The sequence below is a fragment of the Carassius auratus genome, chromosome 37 (assembly GCF_003368295.1).
Source record: "Carassius auratus strain Wakin chromosome 37, ASM336829v1, whole genome shotgun sequence".
NCBI classification, from domain to species: Eukaryota; Metazoa; Chordata; class Actinopteri; order Cypriniformes; family Cyprinidae; genus Carassius; species Carassius auratus.
Window position 1 is genome coordinate 15,472,913 of NC_039279.1, and position 25,296 is coordinate 15,498,208.

The 25,296-nt window shown below is 39.0% G+C and overlaps 1 protein-coding gene across 1 annotated transcript in view; it reads left to right on the plus strand.

Annotated features, from left to right (window-relative positions):
* The window catches only part of LOC113056339 (protocadherin-15-like), a 197,242-nt gene that overhangs the window by 46,437 nt on the left and 125,509 nt on the right, over nucleotides 1–25,296 (plus strand). Inside the window, exons 5-9 of the mRNA XM_026223068.1 lie at nucleotides 4,943–5,103; nucleotides 6,133–6,288; nucleotides 14,911–15,030; nucleotides 15,858–15,968; nucleotides 17,041–17,211. Of these exons, the coding sequence (XP_026078853.1) occupies nucleotides 4,943–5,103; nucleotides 6,133–6,288; nucleotides 14,911–15,030; nucleotides 15,858–15,968; nucleotides 17,041–17,211 (719 nt within the window). The remainder of the gene's footprint in view (nucleotides 1–4,942; nucleotides 5,104–6,132; nucleotides 6,289–14,910; nucleotides 15,031–15,857; nucleotides 15,969–17,040; nucleotides 17,212–25,296) is intronic.

A 25,296-nucleotide genomic window follows, 5' to 3' on the forward strand; every position in this document is an offset into this window, starting at 1 on the left:
CCTACTGGAATTTCCCATAAGATATTCTCATGGGTTAGGTTAAAGTGTGATCAATATAATTTTTTCCTTCCTTTTTGTTTTGAATGTGTGGCATTTGAGGAATAAGCCAAATGAGAGCCAGCACAATGAGTTTATTTATGTATTTATTTATTTAGCATACTGGGTAACAGAAAACTGCCTCTGGGGGTCAAGGCTATTTAGCATCTTCTCCACTTCACATCCCAGCAAAGAAGTGGAGGATGTTTTATCTTCTTCATGTTTTATTCCACAAAAATACAAATGTGGTAGCTGACTACTATTTCAGAAATGTAGCCTTGCAGTCACATCTCCAGAGGTTAGAGAAGTACAAACAAAATGATAATTGTCAGTTATGAGAATCATGTTTTTGTTATAAGTTGGGAATTGGAAGAGCAATGTCGTGCAACTTTTTTAGGATTGTTTTTTTTTTTCTTCTATTTTTCCATTAATTTTTTTTATTAATTTTTTTTACGAGGGAATATTATAATTGTATTGCTACTTTTACAGAATTTACTTAATTATTGCATTTCACGGGAAAGATTAATTTATTTTGTTTAAATAAAGAACTGTATTACTTTAGTCAATTATTAGAGTATTACATATTGCCAGATGTGCTAGTGGAGACCTGCGGTGTGGAGGCGTTTGTGAGTATAACCGAACATTATGAGACGGGCTGTGAGAAGCATTCAGAGACACAGGCTTTGTGTGCGCTCTTCTGATTTGGGAATAGCGAACATGCATTATAAACTTCTATCAAATTAGAATCTGTTGGGGAGATAAAATGTGCAAGATAACGTTCATTTACTAATAAAAACATATAAGGTTATATCTTTTATTCTCAAATACTGAAAGCAGAACAGATAAGGGAGCTCTTGATATGTGTTGTGACACAGCTCTTGTAAATTAACGTTTCCTTTTTTCTTTGGTGTCTGTCATTTCGAAGCCAAGTAATCTCATATTACATAAGTTTTTCTTAACTATCGACCCTGCAGATTTCATAATCACACACACACATACTCTCCCACTTTCCTTTTTTTAACGGTGGGCGTTTACGCAGTTGGTTAGAGCAGTGCTGATTGCGGAGAACGGAGGTGCGCTCACTCTATCACTCTAATGTTGCGATAAGCAATATCGCAACGTCTCAAATCGCGATTGCGATTCAATTTCAAATAATCACACAGCCCTAATATATAATTCAAATATATATCCTTTATATCATTTCATATCATTTACTTATATAATAATAATCATACACATAATTTGATTTAATAAGAACCCAATTTGAAGCAAAAATTTAATTATACCACGTATACTTTTTAGAAGACAGTCAGCTCCACTCAGAAATACATTCACATAAAAAATCAAATAAATATTGAGTAATTTCTTCTAATGCTTCGTGCATCATGAACAGTGAGTGATCTGCCTGCCACAATATTTTTTTTTCTTTGCATCCGTCTCTGGCCTGTGTTAATGGGCATTTACAGACTTCATATTTTCACATGGCCTCAATTATATTTTGGAAAATGATTGCATTGCAACGTAGTTTGTGCAAGTCCAGAACAGAGAGTTGTAATAAGCAAAAAAATGGCTGGTTGCTGATTGCGTAAAGGCCAAAGTATATTTGCACCTTCGGCTCGCGGACAGCCACAGTAGCACCTCACGCACCCCGTGGTTCTGCGCATGTGAGCTCATCCGTCCGCGCTCATCTACGGTTGAATATACGTTTGAAAGCTTTGCAGACATTTTAGCGGCTGTGCGTGAGACGGAAAGGAACTCTGAATGTGAAGTGTACCTAACATGCATCCAACACACAAGTCCACGGCACACACGGTGTATAATACATGTGAATGCACATAAGCTTAATACACATTCAGTCTTCAACTGGAGCTGAAAAGATAAATGGTTTATAACAAGTTCCAAGCACATGAATGAGCTAGTGAAGCTATGTTTATGAGCTATAGCAACTGATGCTGGCCCGATATTTTAATTATTTCAACTTTTTGGTATTCCTTTTTTTTCAGCATTGTGAATTTTATTTTCTTTAATAATTAAATGAACAGTTATTAGGGTTAAGTGTGCTGGGTTGGTAGGTTACTAGGATGACTAAAAACCTAGTTACTAATGTGTAGCGAATTAAGCTTTATTTAACATGACATTTTAACATGACTTGACATTTTCTTGTGAGCGTCTGACAGTGAGAGAGTTCATTTTGGATGAACAAGCTAGAAACAAAGAAAAGAAACATCATTTGTTGTTGTCAACTGCCTGTTTATTCTTGACTTTCTCATTTAAAATAATGCAATTTAATAGCATTTAGTTACACATTAAAAATGCTTTTAAATTTACAATTTCATTACATTACTATACATTTTTTTTTATTATTCATTCCTTTTTTTATTTAATACTTGCTGTTTATAAAAGTATAAAACCAACAACTGGTCAGTTGTGAATCAGTATGTGAATCAGATTAAAACTGTATAGTTTGACTGATTTTTAAATGTCCATATCAACGGTGAAGCCACCCCTACGTCCTGAGTATGAATAATATTCATAGTCTTTAATATCAGGGTGACAGCCCAGCTCTGCTTAGCAAGAATAGCTGTTAAAACTACCATTTGGTCTCTCAGCTGAGGTAATGGGAACAAATGTGCAGTATATTTCTTTTTTATACCGTTATCTGTGTGAGTGATAAAACATTCACAGGATGTCAGATTTCCTGTGCCCAGAGAGTCTCTTTACACCACTGCAGTACAGAAGAACACAGGAAGTTGCTTGGGCAGGCTGGGAATGATAGAGCTGGATGGATGCAACTGAACCCTGTGTAGAGAACAGTGAGAACACTGAAAGAAAGGAGGAAGACGCACATTGACGTGTGAGCAGACAACTCAGCATTCTGTGTCAAGTATCACCCAGCTTGCACAGGTGTTGCCAGCTTGCAAGGACCCCGGTCTGCTGCAAACCAGCTGCCAAGGGACGTCCATGACCGGGCGAACCACTGTTTGAGACAGTTGAGAGAGGGAATGGCGTGCCGCTTCCTGAGATTGTCCCGGTGCTCACAAAGAACATGTTCATTACTCATCGGTGTGACATAGAAAACCATATGGCCGTATGCTGAGAGACATGGCTTTACAGATAGCAGAAGGAGAAGTGCTTCCGAGCAACCTGGAAGAGTGCGAAAGAGCTTTAAGTGTATGCTGAGAAGGAGATAAGAACACGCTGGAGAAGAACACATTTCTGGTGTATTGGCATGCTGGGGAACTTCATTAGTATGTTGTCAAACTGTGATTTTCTTTTGTATTTTTCCACTCAAGTGTACAGGATACATACTGTCTGCAACAATGAAAAAGATAAATAAATGCAGCCTTGATGAGCATAAAAACTCCTTTAAAAAACATTAAAAATCGTTCTGATCCCAAACTTTTGAACGGTAATGTGTGTGGGTGTGTGTGTGTGTGTACCTGTGTGATATATATATCAATTTGTCAATTTATCCCCATTTCTGAAATTTCATTTCTGAAAAAGGAAAAAGTAAAAATGCTCAAGGTTATGTGTCTTTGTAAATTATGTGTTATATATAATTATGTGTTGTAGTCTCATACAAAAGTCTACAATTTTGTACAATACAAACCAAGCATATCAAGCAATATTTAACAACTACTCAGTGTGGAATTTCCTGTAAGATATAGTTTTAATTAATAATGTCCTACAGCTGTTGAAATGAAAGGATGAAGTGAGTGTGATTTGCTCTACGTGGTGAACTGAATGTCGGTGGAGTTCATGCAATGTGTTCTTATGATATCAGCTGCTTTAAATCACTTGCTGCAGTTGACGTGCTCTCATTAAACCCACATAACAACACCTGGATGCTGCTCTGCTATGGTTTTTGTTTGTTGTGTGCTTTGGAATAAGTTAGATCTGTATATGTGTTTGCTTCTATCATTCAGAGAAATGACATTAAAGTATGTTTTAATTTATCCTAAATGTCAAATTTAGTTTCCCAAAAGTACACTATAACCAATAGAAGTAATTATGTAATTACATACAAAGATGTACTTAAAGGGATACTCCACCCCAAAATGAAAGTTTTGTCATTTATCACTTACCCCCATGATGTTCCAAACCCGTAAAAGCTGTGTTCGTCTTCAGAACACAATGTAAGATATTTTGTATGAAAACCGAGAGGTCTGTGACCGTCCCATAGATTGGCAAGTAAATAACAGTGTCAAGGTCCAGAAAAGTATAAAAGACATCATCAGAATATGCTCTTCTGTACCAGCCGCGCCACAAGGAGGCACTGTTTCTACATGCATTTAGCATTGATTTGAAAGAAAACAGTGCATCCTTGTGGCACGGCTGAAACAGAAGAGCACACGCAGCATATGGTAATATGGAGAGACACTGAGGAGACTGTTGACAAAGGAATTGTTGAATAAAGTCATTATTTTTGTTTTCTTCGCTTATAAAAAGTATTTTTGTCGCTGTCTCAAGCCTCCCGATTTTGATCAAAAATATCTTAAATTGTGTTCTAAAGACGAACGAACATTTTACGGGTTTGGAACGACATGGCGGTAAGTGATTAATGACAAAATTTACATTTTGGGGTGGAGTATCCCTTTAAGTCCTAATAAAGTGGGCCAACTAGATGCAATTAATTTAAATTTCAACTATAATTTATTTTCATGCATTCGTAAATATGAATGTACTGAAATATCTGAAAACATTACATTCAGTTTACCTTTTTTCAGTATGATAAAAATTATTTATTTTTAAACAAAGGATAAAAAGAGTAGAGAGCTATAAAATTAATGTGAATATTGTCCATCTTTAGTCAATAATTTAATGGAATGATTAAAGTTAAATGCCACAAATGCTTTTTAAAATGAAACTCTTGGAAAATAAAAATGTTTGTTTGTTATTATCACAGGAACCCTTCTGGTGGAGAACATGCAGATAAACGGGAGAGCACAAGACCCTGGCAGGACCATCTCTTTATCTCTACGGGACAACTACGACTACTGGGTCATTCTGGACCCGGTCAAGCAATGCCTGTATCTCAACAGCACCGGACGAGTTCTGGACCGAGATGTAATTATTTGGCATCATAATGCTATGCAATTCCTGATATATCCATTGAATGCTAGTGGTGCCGAAATCACCACCTTTAAAGGAATAGTTCACAAAAAATGAAAATGGGTTGAAAATGTTCTAACCCTCAGGCCATCTAAGATATACAGTAGATGAGTTTGTTTCTTCCTCAGAACAGATTTGGAGAAATTTAGCATTACATCACTTGATCTCCAATGGATCCTCTGCAGTGAATGGGTGCCGTCGGAATGAGAGTCCAAATTAGCTGATAAAAATATCATAATAATCCACAAGTAATCCACATGAAACCAGTCCTCTCACACAACATATTTTAGTTTTGGACTGTTTTCGGTTGTAAACATTGCTTGATCTGTGCATCTAGAGAAAGCAATATTATGGATAGAGGACTCACATTTTAGCCAGAAGCAATGCTTTGAAGTTAATAATTGATTTGTTTCTTAAAAAAAAAAAAAAAAAAAAGGAGGCTTGCAGCCTTTTCCTTCAGAAAGACATTAATTGATGGACTGGAGTGGTGTAGATTATTGTGAAAAAAAAAAAAATTCAGCTGATTGGACTTTCATTCTGACGGCACCCATTCCGTGCAGAGGATCCATTGTTGAGCAAGTGATGTACTGATGAATTTCTCTATATCTGCTTTTTTATTCTCGGGTGAACTATTCCTTTAAATGTGGTAATAATACATGGATTTGTGCAGGATTTTTTTTTTTTTTTTCATCTTAAAATTGTTATTCTGATAATAAAACTTAAAATAAATAAATGAATAAAAATCGACTGGTGGTCTCATACTTTTGGACCCTCGTTATCCGGTCATTTGTTTTGGTTCAGTCAGAACTATGAAAGCCAGAAAAAGTTGCTCTCTTTTGCTTGGAAATTTGTTGTTCACTGCATGCACTTTGTAATGGGCTTCAAAATGGACTGCAAACAAATGGTCATTTTTCGGTCGGTCTGCTGAACGCACACCATGCAAATGAACTTGCTCGATTAGTCTTTTTTATTTTTATCTTTCAGCCTCCCTCCTACATTCAGTCCATTGTGGTGCAGGTTCAGTGTACTAATGAGCTTGTTGGCACGGTGATCCTACACGAGGTGCGGATAGTGGTACGGGATCGAAATGACAACACCCCACGCTTTCAGCAGCCACGCTACTATGTAGCGATTAATGAGGTGAGTTTCTATTTAGCAGTCCCTCTTTTGTTCGTCTTCTGTAGTTGAAATGACTTTTTCACAAGTTGCTTTTCTACAGTTTTTGGAGTACATCAATGTCACCGGCATTCTGGAGCATACGTCATTAGAAGTTTGCTGAAGTGAATTGGTTTAGCTAAAACTGAACACTTGCCAGCTGTAATTGGGAATTCAATCAGTGGATTGTGCCAGTGTGGTGGTTTATCCACAACAGGGTTATTTTGTGGTAAATGAATTGCACTTGCGGGCTTTGGAGCTGAAACAATTAGTTGTTAACGTTTCTCTCCCTTTGACTGCTGTGTAATTACCCCAGAAGTGCTGTTGCTCACTGAATAAATCTGCCAGTCCCCTTTTGTGACTTATTTAGCTTTTGTGTTTTTCCACCATAAGTTATGGCTGTATCGTAAATTCCCATTTCACCATTGCACGGTATGCACATTTTGGCTGATAATTTTCTTTATACACTCCGCCCCTCTATTTTTGCTTCCCAAATCACAAATCACAGTAATACTGTGAAATGTTTGACAGTTTTAAAGAACCGTTTTCAATTCGAATGGACTTTTAAAATGCAATTATTTATGTGATTGCAATGATGAGTCTTCATTACTTCAGTCTTCAGTGTCACATGATCTTTCAGACATCATGCGTTGCTGCTCAAGAAACTTTCTTTGTATTGTTCGTCATTTTTCTCAGTATTTTAATGTTTCTTTTTTTGTGGAAAATGTGGTGCACTACCATTTAAATGTGTGGTGTAAAAGTTTCTTTTCTTTTTTTTTCACATTTCAAATAAACACTGTTTTTTAAACTTTATATTCATTAAGTAATCCTAAGTGTTTTCCTTTAAAATATAAACAAATTTTCAACAATGATAATAATAAGAATCATAATATGACTTATATATTAATTTATTGAAATTAATTATATTAATAAAAACTATGTTGAATATGCATTTGGAGGGGTTTCCATTTCATTTCAATGTTTGCGCTCGTCAAATTGCAGGTCTTTGTGCCAATATTTAATGCTCCAAAAAAAGCATAACTTCAAGCAGATGCTAATTTGTGCTGCTCTTGGTAGATTGCGTGGGTCATTATGGAAATTATCTGGCTGAGTTCTTTAATTTGCACATTATCAGAAATTTCCACTCCCTTTTTCACTTTCTTGTATTTTCACTTTTCTTTTTAAATACAAATACATCGTTTGTTGTTTATAGTTTACAAATAGCATTAAAATATATTTTTCTTCTCTGATTGAACACATTTACGGTATACTTGTCGGTATATATATATATATATATATATATATATATATATATATATATATATATATATACCGTCTATATGAGAAATAGTAAGACCTCTATATACAGTAATAGATTGGCGATTTCTGGTTGGGTTTGTATGAGCTGTCTGAAAAATAAATATTAGCTACATATAGGCTATTAATTATGATGAACATGCTACAGCTATGAATATTTGCAGCCCTGAGAAACTGAATTTTCATTTTACATGTGTCTAAAGGACACGATATGGACAGCGCTGGATGGAAAATGTCAAAGTAACATTAGTGACTTGATTCAAATTCATTATTAATTAGTCTAAAATAAGAGATATGCAAAGGGCAGAAGTTGTGTAAAACTTTGTGAATGACAGTAATGCCAGTTCTGTGAAGTTTCATGGTGCACATTTTGTGTGGGCCTGCCATTACGATCACGATACGTCGTATTCTATGACTCAATCTTTACCGTTAAAAACTGCGTCCATTTCTGGAAATCCATTAGCTCTATTTTTATTTTTTCCATCACTTTGGATTAGCTTTCGAGAACATTCAACACGTAGTGTCATGGTGGGTCTGTAGGAATGCTGCCTCGGTCTCCAGAGATCTTCTCACATGAGATAGACGGCATGGAGAGTGTGTGGCTTTCAGCTAATTGAGAGTTGTTCCCTGGAGAGCTGTCAGTAGAGATTTCCCTCATTAGGAAGCAGCTTCAGTGGCAAGCAGCCTCCTCTCGAGTGGCCTCAAAAAACGGCAGGCCGTATTGCCCACTATCGATTTCAACCGGAGTTTGAAACGTCTGACTGACGCACAGATAAGGGGGACTAACACAGCTCAGTCCATCAGTCAACAAGCACTGCAGAGCACACTATATAAGTCCACACAGTGCTGAAGCAGCCTGCTGAGTTTAAGAGAGACGGTGAAGTAAATAATAATGTTTTGGAAAAAGCATTTGATGGACATGTGGATTGAATTGCAAGCCGTTCTAAATGGCTAAAGGGTTGTGTGTGTTCATTGATTGGCTGCAGATTCCATGAAGTTATAGCAAGAAGAAGTTCAGATTAACTTTCCATTGATCAATGTCACTAACTTAATGTCCTTTTGCCCTACAACTATTGAGATTGATTTGATGTCTTAAACAGTAAGCTACAAGAGACTGTTCCCCAGTGTGAATACCGTCAAGCTGAAGGCTGTTGTTTGCCATTTTAGCCATGACTATGTTTGCTTGGAGGCTTTTATTTATGTCAGTGCCTAGAATCATGATTTGCTACTTGCTATCGCTAGTGAGAACAAACAGGATTCAAGAGATCACTTGATAGGACAAGATGGGTGATCAATGTTTCAGTCCTATAAAGCCTATTGTATGATATCTGAAATATGATTTTGTTAGGCCTCTAAATGATCAACATGATCTAAACTTGTAGAAAAACTTTTACATTGTTAGTAATATTAAAGGGGTCGTGAACATGATTACAGGTATGTACACATAATCAGGACATATCAAGCGATCTCTAACAAAGCAATAGTGACACATAGTACAGATATTTTTTACTCACATAAGTGTGCTGTGCCATTCCTGTAGGAAAAACAGCATTTTTTAATCAGTCTCTCTGCAAATCCAGAGTCGACCTGTGTCTTGTTAACAAAGGAATCTGCTGTGAAATGAAGCGAACAAATGCTCAGTGTTTTACTCACGTGAGCTGAAATGTCATAAAAAATAAATTTCACGCATAATATTCTATAATTCTAATATTTGAATCTGAAAGAAGGTTATGCAGCGACCGCGTTCTTCCACAACTGGGCAATGGACAATATTTTGCCATCTTCAATGGCATGTTTATTGCTGGATTGATCTATCCGGTTTAGGGCTATGTAATGCTTGAATTAGTGGAGATATTTAGACAGAATTAGGCATTGATATTCTTCTTTGGAGGCAGTGTTTAACCAGATAAATTAGGCACATTCTAGGATCTGGCGTTCACTGTGCCTGGTGTCAATAAAAACTTTTTTTTCAGTAACAAGGAGGTTTTCAGTTCTAATCTCCATTTTTGTCATAATTGTTGTAGTCTTCACTCTCTCTCTCTCTCTCTCTTTCTCTCTCTCAAAAAAATAAAATAAAATAAAATAAAATGCAACAGCTGTTACTGGGGCAGTACCCTTACAAAAAGTACAAATATGTAGAATTAAAGTACTAACAGAGTTGCAGATGGGTAGAACATTTCCAGTTAAGTTTTTTAAATTTTCAGAAAATGTCCAAAATGTAAAAAAAAAAAAAAAAATTCAAAAATTCCTGGAAAGTTTCCACAAATTCTGGAGAGATTCCAGAAATGTACCGGACATTTTCCACCCCATTACAACCCTAGGTACTAACACCTGTATGTACTATACCGGAGGATATAGGTGTGTCTTTCTAAATTGTTCCACCCCCGTGAAAACTTTCATACCTTTTTTTTTTTTCTGGGAGTATTTGTAAGCTTATTGATCCAAAAAAAAAAAAAATAAAATAAAAAAAAATCTAATCTATCTAATTTTGGTAGTAAAATAAACCTTCATTAAATCTGTTGATATGCTGTAAAGACTTGTATTAAATTGTTCAACACCTTTATGACCTTTTTTTTGGAAATTTTGGTTGCCTGGACTTTCAGTGGAGGGACAAAAAGCTCTCAGGTTTCATCCATCCATCCATCCATCATCTTCCGCTTATCCGGGGCCGGGTCGCGGGGGCAACAGTCTAAGCAGAGACGCCCAGACTTCCCTCTCCCTAGCCACTTCCTCCAGCTCTTCCGGGGGGACCCCGAGGCGTTCCCAGGCCAGCCGGGAGACATAGTCCCTCCAGCGTGTCCTAGGTCTTCCCCGGGGCCTCCTCCCGGTGAGACGTGCCTGGAACACCTCCCTGGGAAGGCGTCCAGGAGGCATCCGAAATAGATGCCCGAGCCACCTCAGCTGGCTCCTCTCGATGTGGAGGAGCAACGGCTCTACTCTGAGCTCCTCCCGAGTGACCAAGCTTCTCACCCTATCTCTAAGGGAGCGCCCAGCCACCCGACGGAGAAAGCTCATTTCGGCCGCCTGTATCCGGGATCTTGTCCTTTCGGTCATGACCCACAGCTCATGACCATAGGTGAGAGTAGGAACGTAGATTGACCGGTAAATCGAGAGCTTTGCCTTACAGCTCAGCTCCTTCTTCACAACGACAGACCGGTACAGCGACCGCATTACTGCAGAAGCTGCACCGATCCGTCTGTCAATCTCACGTTCCATCCTTCCCTCACTCGTGAACAAGACTCCAAGATACCTGAACTCCTCCACTTGAGGCAGGAACTCTCCACCAACCTGAAGTGGGCAATCCACCCTTTTCCGACTGAGAACCATGGCCTCGGACTTGGAGGTGCTGATTCTCATCCCAGCCGATTCACACTCGGCTGCAAACCGTCCCAATGCACACTGAAGGTCCTGGTCTGAGGATGCCAACACGACAACATCATCCGCAAAAAGCAGCGACGAAATCGTATGGTCCCCAAACCGGACACTCTCCGGCCCTTGGCTGCGCCTAGAAATTCTGTCCATAAAAATTATGAACAGAACCGGTGACAAAGGGCAGCCCTGCCGGAGTCCAACATGCACCGGGAACAGGTCTGACTTACTGCCGGCAATGCGAACCAAGCTCTTGCTCCGGTCGTACAGGGACCGAACAGCCCTAAGTAGGGAGCCGCCGACCCCATACTCCCGGAGCACCCTCCACAGGATGTCGCGAGGAACACGGTCGAATGCCTTCTCCAAGTCCACAAAACACATGTGGACTGGTTGGGCAAACTCCCATGAACCCTCCAGCACCCTGGAAAGGGTATAGAGCTGGTCCAGTGTTCCACGACCGGGACGAAAACCACACTGTTCCTCCTGGATCCGAGGTTCCACTATCGGCCGAATTCTCCTCTCCAGTACCCTGGCATAGACTTTTCCAGGGAGGCTGAGAAGTGTGATCCCCCTATAGTTGGAACACACTCTCCGGTCCCCCTTCTTGAAAAGAGGGACCACCACCCCGGTCTGCCAGTCCAGAGGTACTGTCCCCAACCGCCATGCGATGTTGCAGAGGCGTGCCAGCCAAGACAGCCCCACAACATCCAGAGACTTGAGGTACTCGGGGCGGATCTCGTCCACCCCCGGTGCCTTGCCACCGAGGAGCTTTTTAACTACCTCGATGACTTCAGCGCGGGTGATGGACGAGTGCCCCTCCGAGTCCCCAGCCACTGCTTCCTCAACGGAACACAAGTCGGTGGGATTGAGAAGATCCTCGAAGTATTCCTTCCACCGCCCGACGATATCCCCAGTTGAGGTCAACAGGTGCCCATCTCTACTGTAAACAGTGTTGGTAGGGCACTGCTTCCCCCTCCTGAGGCGTCGAACAGTTTGCCAGAATCTCTTCGAGGCCAACCGATAGTCCTTCTCCATGGCCTCACCGAACTCCTCCCAGGCCCGAGTTTTTGCCTCCACGACTACCCGGGCTGCAGTCCGCTTGGCCTGCCGGTACCCGTCAGCTGCCTCCGGAGTCCCACAAGCCATCCAGGCCCGATAGGACTCCTTCTTCAGCTTGACAGCATCCCTTACTTCCGGTGTCCACCACCGGGTTCGGGGATTGCCGCCTCGACAGGCACCGGAGACCTTACGGCCACAGCTCCGAGCAGCCGCAGCGACAATGGAGGTGGAGAACATGGTCCACTCGGACTCAATATCTCCAGACTCCCTCGGGATCCGGTCGAAGCTCTGCCGGAGGTGGGAGTTGAAGATCTCTCTGACAGGGGGCTCGGCCAAACGTTCCCAACAGACCCTCACAGTACGTTTGGGTCTGCCGAGTCTGTCCAGCTTCCTCCCCCGCCATCGGATCCAACTCACCACCAGGTGGTGATCAGTTGACAGCTCCGCCCCTCTCTTCACCCGAGTGTCCAAGACATATGACCGAAGGTCTGATGACACGACCACAAAGTCGATCATCGACCTCCGGCCAAGGGTGTCCTGGTGCCACGTGCACTGGTGGACACCCTTATGCTTGAACATGGTGTTCGTTATGGACAAACCGTGGTTAGCACAGAAATCCAATAACAGAACACCGCTCGGATTCAGGTCAGGGGGGCCGTTCCTCCCAATCACGCCCCTCCAGGTGTCACTGTCACTGCCCACGTGAGCGTTGAAGTCCCCCAGTAGAACTACGGAGTCTCCAGTTGGAGCACTTTCCAGCACCCCTCCCAGAGACTCCAAGAAGGCCGGGTAGTCCGCACTGCCGTTCGGCCCGTAGGCACAAACGACAGTGAGAGACCTATCCCCGACTCGAAGGCGCAGGGAAGCGACCCTCTCGTTCACTGGGGTAAACTCCAACACATGGCGGCTGAGCTGGGGGGCTATTAGCAAACCCACTCCTGCCCTCCGCCTCTCACCATGGGCAACTCCAGAGTGGTAGAGAGTCCAGCCTCTCTCAAGAAGTGTGGTTCCAGAGCCCAAGCTGTGCGTTGAGGTGAGCCCGACTATCTCTAGTCGGTACCTCTCGACCTCCCGCACAAGCTCAGGCTCCTTCCCCGCCAACGAGGTGACATTCCACGTCCCTAAAGCCAGATTCCGTGTCCAGAGATCGGGTCGTCGGGGGTCTCGCCTTCGACTGTCGCCCGATCCTCTATGCACCGGCCCCTTACGCTCCCTCCTGCAGGTGGTGAGCCCACAGGAGGGCGGCCCCACGTCACTCCTTCGGGCTAAGCCCGGCCGGACCCCATGGGGGAAGGCCCGGCCACCAGGCGCTCGCATACGGGCCCCAACCCCGGGCCTGGCTCCAGGGTGGGGCCCCGGCTGCGCCATGCCGGGCGACGTCACGGTCCTTGATTTTAAATCTGCCATAAGGGGTTTTATGAACTGTTCTTAGTCTGGCCCGTCACCAAGGACCTGTTTGCCTTGGGAGACCCTACCAGGAGCATATAGCCCCAGACAACATAGCTCCCAGGATCATTCGGGTACTCAAACCTCTCCACCACGATAAGGTGACAGTTCAAGGAGAGGGTTTCATTCATATCTTAATTTGTTTTTCGAAGTTAAAGTTTAAAGTCTTATGGGGCTGGAGTAAATGCTGACAGAATTTAAATATTTGGATGAACTATCCCTTTAAGGTGTCCCTTTAGCCCTTTTTACCCTACCAAAGCTGCTTTAAGGCAAGCCTCCAGGGTTAGCTAAAAAAAAAAAAAAAAATCCTAACAAGGCCAGAGGTGTCTTTTTGAATAATGGCGAAAATACTTCAATACACTGAATAAACTGCTTTTGTATGAAAACGGCTTATTATTTTGATGAATCAGCCCCCTATTTGGCTAATCTTAATGTGATCCAAGTAGGCTGTTACACTTTCTCAAGTATTAAGAAGACTAATAATGATAAAAAAGTAATAATAAGACACAAATTTTTGTCACTACCTCAAGCTGCTAACAAATAATAACTAAGCTATTTTCATTCAAGCTACTTGTGTGAAAATAAACAAACAAACAAAAAACAATATGCCAAAAAAGCAGCTGTGCAGCACAATCTTATTGTTTTGAAAGCAACTGAGCTACCATATCACTTCTGAATAAATGTAGTGATGTTAGTTCCTTTCACACACAATATGGCACTTGTACTGGAACATATGCTAATAGTGGTGCAATTGTGCTCTACTTGACACTGTCAGCTCCACTCAGGATGTTGGCTCTAGGAGCTAATTTTGTATCACAGGCTGTTTAATTGTTCTTTGTTCATAGCTCAGTGCGATATCCACACATGACCTCTTCATGACAGCAGTCGGAGAGTTTTCCTCAGACATTGATGATGGCCGTGTTCATCTTAAAGGCTCTCTGAAGCGTCCTAACTCTCTTTTGTTGTCTGGAATTTGTCTTTTTTTCCCCCACTAATATGTCTTGTCAGAACGTCAGAGTGGCGGTGCGGGAACTAACATCTGAGTTCCCAGGTGCCTCTAGCTTCCGCAGCAGACTCGTACCTATTACTTCCGCTCTTTCCTTGCCCTTCTGGGAGCCGCACCACAGCAGGACCTCGTTATGACAGCCAGAATGAGAAGAGAGCGAGCGCTGACTACTTTACAAGGGATTGTCCATCAAACTCTTCCTCAGGGGAGTGTTGTTCAACACAATGGTCAAGACGCTTGAGGCGTAAACTAGTCCGCCAACTTACCAGCACCAGGAATCAAGCACATGATGATGAAATCACTTAGGATGAAAACGCACTCACACTGACGGGCGGCCGACTGAGGCAGTTTTAAAGATCTTAAATGTTTTGTTTTTTTTAATCCATAATGTGTGTTTTTATCCTTTTCAGCTAACGCCTGTCGGAACCACCATCTTCTCAGGTTTTACAGGGAACAATGGGGCTGTTGACATTGATGATGGTCCTAATGGACAAATCGAATACACCATTCAGTACAACCCTAAAGATCCGGTATGTGTTTATAGTTTCTCTGTTGTCTTCATTGGTCTTGCTAAAAAGTGTGCAGTACAGAGAGTTTCTGACAGGTGTTTTCAATTGATTTACTTCACAACCTTACAAAACCTAAATTTTTGTGTATCATTGATTATCGCAGAGCATCATATAGCACAATTCAGCAACATTAAAATATTCAGACAAAACAGCTATAAATTCATCACATAAAATAAAGCAAATAAAATGAATGTCATGGGATGCAAATAAAATTACTCCATCAAATGATTTAAATGAATATGGTTGTATTACACATGAAAATTTTTGACATTCTCTTATTGCTTCTTAATGAGTAGCATTAGTACCACAAGTGGAGTTAGAGGAGCTAAAAACTTCAAATCCCATTTTTTCAGTAACATTATTCAACAAATATGGATTTAACTAAAAGCTTCAACACGCAGTACAAAATAATGAAAGTCACACACCACACACTCACTTGTTCTACTATATTCTGAAGATAATCGAGTTTAAGGGAGTGATTCTTGGCCAGAATAACCTGAAATGTGTACCAGACTACTACTGCATGTTCACTTGTTGAAGTTTTACATAATTTACACATCAAACACTTTTGATTTCAAACGATCAAGAAGCATCCTGTCTCCATGTCCCTCCATGTACTGCTAAACAGGGTGAGGAGGTTTTGAAAGTCAAGTAGTTTTGTCCCGTCAGCATTCTCTTCTTACTGAAGCAGATAGATGATAAATATCTCATGAGGCTGGGAGTGCGTGAGCCTTTGTGTGCAAGTGTGTGAGGGAAACCCTTTTTACCTACCCTTTTCTTCTCCACAGACCACAAACAGGACATTCGACATCCCTCTCACCCTGTCTGGATCAGTGGTTCTGAGAGAGAGGCTGAATTATGAAGAGATCACACGCTACCTGGTCATCATTCGGGCCAATGTAAGAGGAGGAGAAACAGTAGGAGAGATACAGTAGATAAAAGAAAGAAAGAGTTACTCAACCACATGTTGTTCCGACCATGTATGTCTTGTTCTTTCTTCTGTGGAACACAAACTGAGATGTTAGACAGAGTGTCCAAGCTTATGTCCATAAATCAAAAGTAGGTGGTGATCTACTCAGTCAAACTCAAAAATGGTTTGAAAAAGAACTAAAAAAAATAGTTTATAACTGAAATTACTTCTTATGAAGTTGTATTAAAACTTTGCATCAGAAACAGGCTGAAATTGAAGCTGTTATTCACTGGAAATCTCCTCCAGATACTCATGTCTCATTTGGTGTTGTGTTCAATTCAGAAACAATGCCTTTATACACGTCATCATGTGTTTGCCATTAAATGCAGCTAAATGGAACTGGTTGGATTTAAATTTCAGTCTGCTCCTCAAATGAAGGCTTAAACAACTTGGAATATAGTCGACAAGAGTTACTATTAAGGTTTATAGGTGTTGCCATAGTTAGTGTTGATCTGCCAATTTTTATAGGTGAAATTCAGCCGTTTCAATAGTAATCCACACGATTGGGAATTTCATGTGAGGGTGAAAGATTTCCCCACGCAGATTTTGCAACTGGTTCAAGTTGGTCACACAAATTTGTAGCCTTGACTAACAGAAAACTGATTGGTTTGAAAGTAACTTATGTGTGAGCTGTTCTTTATACATTGCTATACTGTTGACAGCAGATAATTGACCATATTTACCCATGAAATTACACTAAACTTTTGCTAATGTGACCACACCTTTAATCAGTATCTTGGACTTGTTTGTGTAGACTTTTTTTAGACCTAGACAGCCTTTCGTGACCAGTTTCACTCCAAGTTAAACAAGATATTCAACCACAAAAATGCAGGGCTTGAAGTGAGAGAGTTGGAAAAGTAAGTGAGATGCCCAATTTTCTGTCAGTAAAATGTGTTATTTTGACTTTGACTGGAGAGTCTATTTGGCTGGTGAGTAAGTTTGGAATTTTGGAGTTGGATTCAAACTCCATCCCTAAGTCCAAAGTTTGTGTTTCCCTTCAGGACCGAGCTCCGAACCCAAAGGACCGGCTCACCGCCACCACCACGCTCACAGTGGATGTGCTGGATGGGGATGACCTGGGCCCAATGTTTCTGCCTTGCAGCCTGGTAGACAACACGCGTGACTGCAAACCTCTTACGTACCGTGCCAGCATCCTGGAGCTTACAGATCCGGTGAGCGGTTCCTTATCCTGTGCTTTTCCAGCTGTGTCTTACGTTGAGTAGTTCCGTTAAGTCTCCTCACATATTGTAGCTCGAAAATTTAACTGCCACTGGTTTATAGTTTGACTGACATGTGTTTTGCATTTTTGGTCATGAAGAACATTACATTACTTGACAGACTAAATGGCTTAGCACACGCTTCTAGCAAAAGGGAACTTTTAAATTCTGGTTTCATTTCTGAATCCACTTGACAATTCCTGTGTTTTGAATCTTTTAATATTTCATATATCACTTATTTAGTCTCGTGAGCCTTGTTTTGACATGTTTTGGCTCATTTTGAGTTGGACATGTCAGAAATAATGACTTGCGGTTCAATAAATAAAGCAAGAACCTATTTGGTGTGGGAGTGAAACTGATTCAAACAGACTTACTTATTAGTTTGAGACTGATTCTTTTGACAGATATCTGAAAAATGGCTCATATGAGTCTTTGGTTGCAGTTTAGTGAATAAACCAAGAACTGCTCCATTTAGTGAACCATTAAACTGATTTAAACTGGATTTTTTTTTTTTTTTTTTTATACAATTCATTAAAGTGACTTGCTCATTTTGGTGAACTGGATAATTTGGGTCTTGCTGTATGATCACTTGCCATAAAAAAAACAAAAATAACTAATAAAACCTTAATGCCATAACAACCATTTTGGTTCCAGTAGTTTTAAAAATGGACACAGTTCTGAATAAGAACTAACTTATGGCTCACAACTATACAAACAAGTTGCTGTTATATTGCCATTACTTTTTAATTACAACTAAAAATGAGTTTGTGAAGTGAAGCTTAATATTGATAAATGACATGATTAAGGGATAATTTGTGAGTGAGAATGAACATGTAGGCAACAGAATGCAAATGTAAAGTATAAATAATACAAAAGTCTTATTTTTGTGCTAAACTTTGTATGGCTCAAGGGCAAAGTGGTGGTGGGGTTTTTAGTAACTCAGTTCACGAGTCACCCCTATCTACGATTGCACCTGCAATATTTGCAGCACCAGCGCAGAGCCTTGAGCACTAGGATATCGCCACCTGGCTTATGTGATAAATGCTTCTTTAAAAACATGAAATTATGGCCATAGGGCATACAACCTTAAATCAGCATTTCTATTAGCTTCAGATTTGGTTGATGTATTGAAAACGTGATTTATTTTCAGCCAGCTCTCAACAAAGTGAAATGATGTTTGACTTGAATTGTTGTTTTTGTTTTGCGTGAAGCTGCATTCGTAACATGTTTTACTCTGGTAATATGATGTGTTTATTAGTGAAACAGGTTAATAAATACTGAAATGGGTAGGACATAACATAATTTTATTTACTGAGAGTTAATGGTAATTGAGAGTTAACAGAATAAAACCAGACCAGAGTGTAACGCCTGTTTCACACATACTCCATCTGCAGTGCGTATGCATTACATATTTTTGTACGCACCCATGGTTACGGATTCCAGCGTTCACACTGCACGCGGTTGCGTTCCGTCAGTGCGTTCCAGAAGCGGTTAGTCCGCAGCAGTGCAGCGATCATTTAAGTACGAAATACGTACGTATTTTTGCTGTGCTGCATGCGCTGAATTAAAGTGATTGCGCATTGTTTGCGGTAAAAATGAACATGGATTGACACGGAAATGCAGTCATTTCACAATAAATGTGTACTAATTAAAGCCTAAAGTGTTTCACACGCAACACATGAGTTTTTGGCTAGGTTTAAAACATGAAAAAGAGCACCTTTAGATAAACAAGGCAACAAAATATATGTTTTATGGAAGCAGAAAATATGGTTTTATTTAAGCAGAAAAACTAAGTTCACTAAGACCTGTGGGATTGCTTGTAATAAAGATTTAAATGCAAAAGGCACGAGTGTCGACTGTTTCTGTCAGTGGTGTTTTAATTTTAAATATTGGCAATATCCTAACAAGAAAAGTAGGCTAAAATGTTAAGTTAAAATGTGGTGTTTGCTTGAGCACCTAATTATACAAACCTAGAAGTCAAATGCATGAATAATACGTTGTTTATATTTATTGAGTTTAAACTAATGTCTATGATTATGGAATATTGTTACTGTTCTGTGATAGAAGAGTCACAATGCCGAAAAAAAAAGTATATTTATTTTTTACATCATTTAAAATCAAAATAATGAAAAAATGTTGTGTTTGTGTACTAAACAGCCATGGATCAGTAGCGGACTGCAAACGTGTACTATGTGAAAAATTAACATTTTGTCATTAATTACTTACCCCCATGTCATTCCAAATACGTGAAAGCTTTGTTTGTTTTTGGAACACAATGTAAGATATTTTGGATGAAAACCAGGAGGCTTATGACTGTCCAATAGACTACTAAATAAGTTACACTGTCAAGGTCCAGTAAAGTATGAAAAGCATCGTCAGAATAGTCCATCTGATATCAGTGGTTCAACCGTAATATAATGAAGCGACGAGAATACTTTTTGTACGTGAATAAAACAAAAATAACTAATTTATTAGGGCCGTGTATTGCCAAGAATCTGGTGATGTGCTATGTATCATGATACAGGGGTTGTGATACGATATATTGTGATACATTGCGATACAGTCAGCAAGGCGATATATTAGGATATTTCTTATTTTAGGAATAGGATATATATTTTAGGAAAGCGTTCATTAAGAGCACAATTCAATTCAAGTTTATCTGTATAGCGCTTTTTACAATAAAAATCGTTGCAATGCAACTATACAGAAAATTAAGTTTCTACTATATTTAGTAATCGCTTATCAGTGGTGACTGTCAGTTTATGTACATATGGCAGATATGTTCGGAAAAATCAATTAAAGACGTAATCAAACAGACGAACAATATTAACAGCAATTATATTATATGATGCAATCAAACTTCTAGCAAAATTTGGTAGTTCTGTATGTTGTAAGAACACACCACCATATGCCAACCTTAGCAATAAGTAAATTAAAATTATTTAACCAGAACACAGTGCGTTCTGCATTTGTAATAATCAGTCCCTGTAACATCCAATGTTATTGAACCAAATTTTGTGCAGTACAAATAAAGGGTGGGGGTGTTTGGAAATTAAAGTGCTTGCAGGATCCTTTATGTATGTATGTAAATGTATATCACAGGTTTTCCTATTTGTATTTATGTTCTGCGTGAAATTGCCAAAACCGCGACACAGGCACCGCCCCAACTGCACAATGGCCCCAAAATGAGAGAATGACCCTGCCACCCACCTCGACCCGACCCCCACGGGATGCGGTGGACATTACCACGAAGCCCAAATGATGGCACACTTCAGCTTTGTACGCCGAACCAGGAACAGGGACAATTGTTTCATCCTCCATAACTAGAAGCGAATAGTTATAATAATTCTAACATTAGTGGCATTCCCTAACGCTAGTGTTTCCTGTTACTCTTACTGTTGTTCAGAGATGAAGACTGCCATCTAGTGGTTGGGATGTAACCTCAAAAAAAAAAAAAAAAAAAACTGCCATGAATCTTGTATGATTTATTTATTTATTTTTAAAATATTCAATTTTTGAGAATCGATACAGTATCGGCAAACAAAATATTGCGATACTCAAGTGTATCAATATTTCCTTACACCCCTAGACTTTATTTAACAATTCCGTTGTCAACAGTCTCCTCTGTGTCTCTCCACATCAATCAAACTACCTATGCTCTTCTGTGTCTGCTGCACCACAAGGATGGGCAAAGTTTCTCACAGCGCTTTGTGATTTCTGTTCTTAAACCACTTAAAGGAAGCATATGGCTCAAGATCATTGCGCTGTCGGATCAGGTCTTTTCTCGGCTCACTCTGGGCACAGCTGCGCTTACCTGCAGTCATGAATGCAGTGATGGACAGCTGTCTTTCCTCTCTCCACTGGTGTTTGGATTTCATGTGATTTCTCATTGTGGTGGTGATATTATGATAACTCAGTTTGACTGATACATTTGATCAAAAGTAATTCCATTTTGTAAGATTATTAAGTAATAATCATTTTGATCAAACTTGTTAACACACTCCATAGCGCCACCTAGTGCATTTAGTTATAATTGACTTTTAGTTTGCATGCTGAGGATTCATCATGGATTCCTTGCATTTACGGCCACATTTAAAATTCACATTGTGTTACATATCCAACATTCAACTATTTGTGCACACCAATAACCAATAGCCCATATGGATATTTTTGAACCTCTGTTTTTGGTATTAATCTCAGCCAGTGGTTACATTTGTTTGGACATCTTGCTCGTCTGATCTGCTTCTGGTACCGCAACAGTGCTGGGAAGGATTGATGTCGGGAAATTTCCTCTGTTTGAGTCACTCTGTTGGCAGCATACTTCTTTATATTGAATGATTGCCATGTTGCTTGACACAGCTTTGAAGTTTTACATCACAGACAGGTGCTTTTATATTCAGCTGTACACTTTTCTGGTACACTCTGGAATTCATTTGTTCCTTGATGATAGAAACCTTCTACCAGAAAAAAAAAAAAAAAAAAAACAACCTTACTATACCAATATAGTCATTCCACCTTGCATCACAGTTGAAATGAGTGGAGCAGAATTTTGTTGCAAGTAGAGCAAGTGCAAGTAACCAATATTGGAATTTATTTTCCTATCCCCCCTTTTCCCCTATGATTCAGATGCCTGTAGTCAGTCTGTTTTACATTCATGCTGCTTTATGGTTTTATAAAATAAAAAGACACTGTCTTTTGACAATATTTTAACTGATAAAACCACAATCACAATCAAGCCACAATGCTTCCCTTTCTTCTGTGCATGGGTTTAGTCTTAGACATTATTTGGGAAAATCTTCTTCTGCACAAATATTTCATGATGCGTTCTTAAAAAGAAATGTTCCAAAAAGGTTGTTTTTATTTTTTTTTTTTTTTTTTTTTTTTGCAGCGATGCCAAAGAACATATCTTAAAATAAGCATTTTTATAATCTAAAGAATGTTTTCCACTATAAATAATCTTTTTTTTTTAATGAATGAATGAATGAAAAGGTTCCATGGATGTTAAAGATTGTGAGGAAAACAACAGCATATGCTGAACTTGAATTCAAATGATTAAGTTGATATTGTTTTTTATAGCTTTTTTATAGCCTTTATATTAGGCATGGGCATTTTGGGAAATTTCTCATTTCGATCATCGATAGGTTTCAAAAACGATTAATCGATTAATCGGGGGTGGGGCTTATGCGGGGGGCGGGGCATGGTCATAATGTATATAATGAAAAAAATCTGAAGATTGTTATGAAAATGAAAAAAAAAAATTGACATGAAAATCTGTCTATGAAAACATGAACACATGATTAGGATAGGTTAGATAATGATTATGATCAAGCAATGTTATTAATAAAGGAGCAAGAAATATCTGCATGAGGTGAAGAGTGTACCAATAAACGGAAGCTAATTCTATGACACATCCTATGATAAAACAGATAACTGAGATACATATCATACGTGACATTACAACTTGTATCAGCACAACAGGATGCTAAGTTATGCGTTAGACAGAGAGAGAGAGAGAGAGAGAGAGAGAGCGAGCTCCCGCTGATGCGTTTTCATGACAGCGCGCTGAAAGATGGGCAAGGACCGATTTTACTATAGATTCCTATAAAGTTCTCATTTTAAATGTATGGCAGATTTGTGCTATATTTTCATCTACGTTATTAAGTGTAATAGTTGTAATTAAGTTTTATTGTTAATTTAAGTTTTATTTTACATAAACCTGCATGTTTTCGAAGCCATATGAATTGAATTATGCCCACAAATATGACGAAAAAAAAAAGCTTGGCTGCATTATTATAACATCAGTAATAAAATATAAATAATAATAGAAAAATAAAACATTTAAGAGCAATATCATTATCGGGCATTGCTTATATGAGCATGAAACGAATCGATGATATGCAGCGATTTCAGCATAATATAATTGTTCATGTTAATTAATCAGACGTAGACTAGCTCTTGCAACTTTTATCTGAAAAAAAATTTGCAGATGCAGATGTGAACTTGACCGAAAGTGTAACTCGATCAGGTTGTGCTTTACAAACACTAAAGTACAATTAATTCACATTAGTGTCACTATCGTTATTTTTTTATGTATTTTAATATTTAATTAATATTTTGTATTCAATTTGCACTTTCTGATCAACCACAATATTATTTAAATATTATTTAACAGCATGGAAATCACTGATTATTGCTAAATAATTGAATGAGATTTAAAATATATTTAAGATAAAAACTATGACAAACAAATAATTTAGATTTCCGTCATCTCTACAAATATAATGTAATTAGGCTACAAATATATCCAGTGCATTTTTATTTTATAAAGACCATTTCATTATTTGTCTGTGATTTAAAAATGAACACACAAAGATACTTTTCTTTTTTTGCTACTTTATTCAACGGCATTTTTTTTTTTACAAAACATTGTCTTCAAGTATAACTTTAGCAGCATATTTTGATCCAGCGGTGAAACGTAGTTTTTAAAAGATAGGAAAAAAGTTCACGAAGTTTAACCAAACAACTATTATAAGGTATAAAACAGAGACCAAATAGCCTAGATATTTTAACTATGGCTAAAACTCAAAACTAAAATAATAATATTATTTAAAAAAAAATGGATATTATATTTACCACAACCGGTGAAACATTCAAATGTCTTTTCAAAAACATAAGGCGGTCCACATGCTCAAATGAGAGCCGAGTGCACAGCCTGTTCACATTTAGTGGAATAAATTCACTCCGCTGGAACAGATGTTGCAGGAACAGCCAGGTACCAAGTAAACCTTCTCTGTCCCTGAAACTAATGCGCAGCAAATCTTTCACCACCATTTCAGCGAATAGCTTTGTCGTCTTCTCGGTTCTGCCTGCGTTGCATTTAGGTCTTAAGGCAAGTGATTCAATGTTCGTCTGAGTTGCCGCTCTGTTATCGCCAGATATTTTATGTACAAATTTTAGATGATAGCGCATTGTATTTGTTGTAGATTTGTGTGAAAGCTTGGCGCTGCACAGCTTACCCCGAACTGTATTTTCATCGTTCTTCTCAAAGGGAAGCCAGCCATCACTACATGACTTTGAGACCATTATTATGTCTTCTTACGTCTTTTGAGGCATCAAGTGGGAAGCTAACCAATCAGAGATCAGGGCGCCGCCCAACGTGCTGCCATAACCAATCAAAAAAAAAAAAAGAATAATAATTTCGATCATTGTTTACGTGATCGATCATCGCTGTCGTGGTCGAGTACTCGAGAACTCGATCACTGTTGCACATCCCTACTTTATATTGTTTTAAATTAGATCTGAAAGGTAAACAAATTAAAGTATGGAGCCATCATGGCAGCGGCAATTGGTTGTTCATCAAAAATGACTTATGTAATATAACGAAATGTGTTTCGCATGTTGTTATTTGCATAAGACTTCGATTTGGGCACATTAAAGAAGCTGCATTAAATCTAAGTTCCAGATTTATTTCTTTTTCTTCCACATATAAAAATCTAGCAATTTTTCTGTACTTTGTTCTTTGTTATAAATCCCAGTGTTTATACAGTCAAGATGTCAGTCTGCAAAGTATGTTAATAGTGCTAAAAGCATGGAAAGCTAAAAGCAATCTGAGGCAGATAATTCACAGGTAATTAGTTTAACACTTCAAACACAAGAGGTGACAGTGATTCATTGATGAAATGTTTCTAATTTAAATGTAAAACAGATGGCTTGTTAACAGCATCCTGGAGAAAATGTAAAAAATCTCAAATAAAACTTAGCCTTAATACTTTCCAATGCAGAAGCATTCTGTTTTATGACAATGACATGAGTTATTTCCTTATCGTTCACACCTTTTCATTTGTTAAATAGGCTTAAAAAGTCTCAGAACCTTTTATCTAATAAAAAAAGGAATGAAAAGAAAAAAAAAAAAACTTGCATAAAACTTGCATAAAACATAAAACTTTTGTATCTCAATTTCTTTTCACCAACCATAGTAAAAGCAAACAAAAAGCTTTTTGTTCAGTGTGGTAGTGTTAGTACATTAGCCCCTTAGCTCTT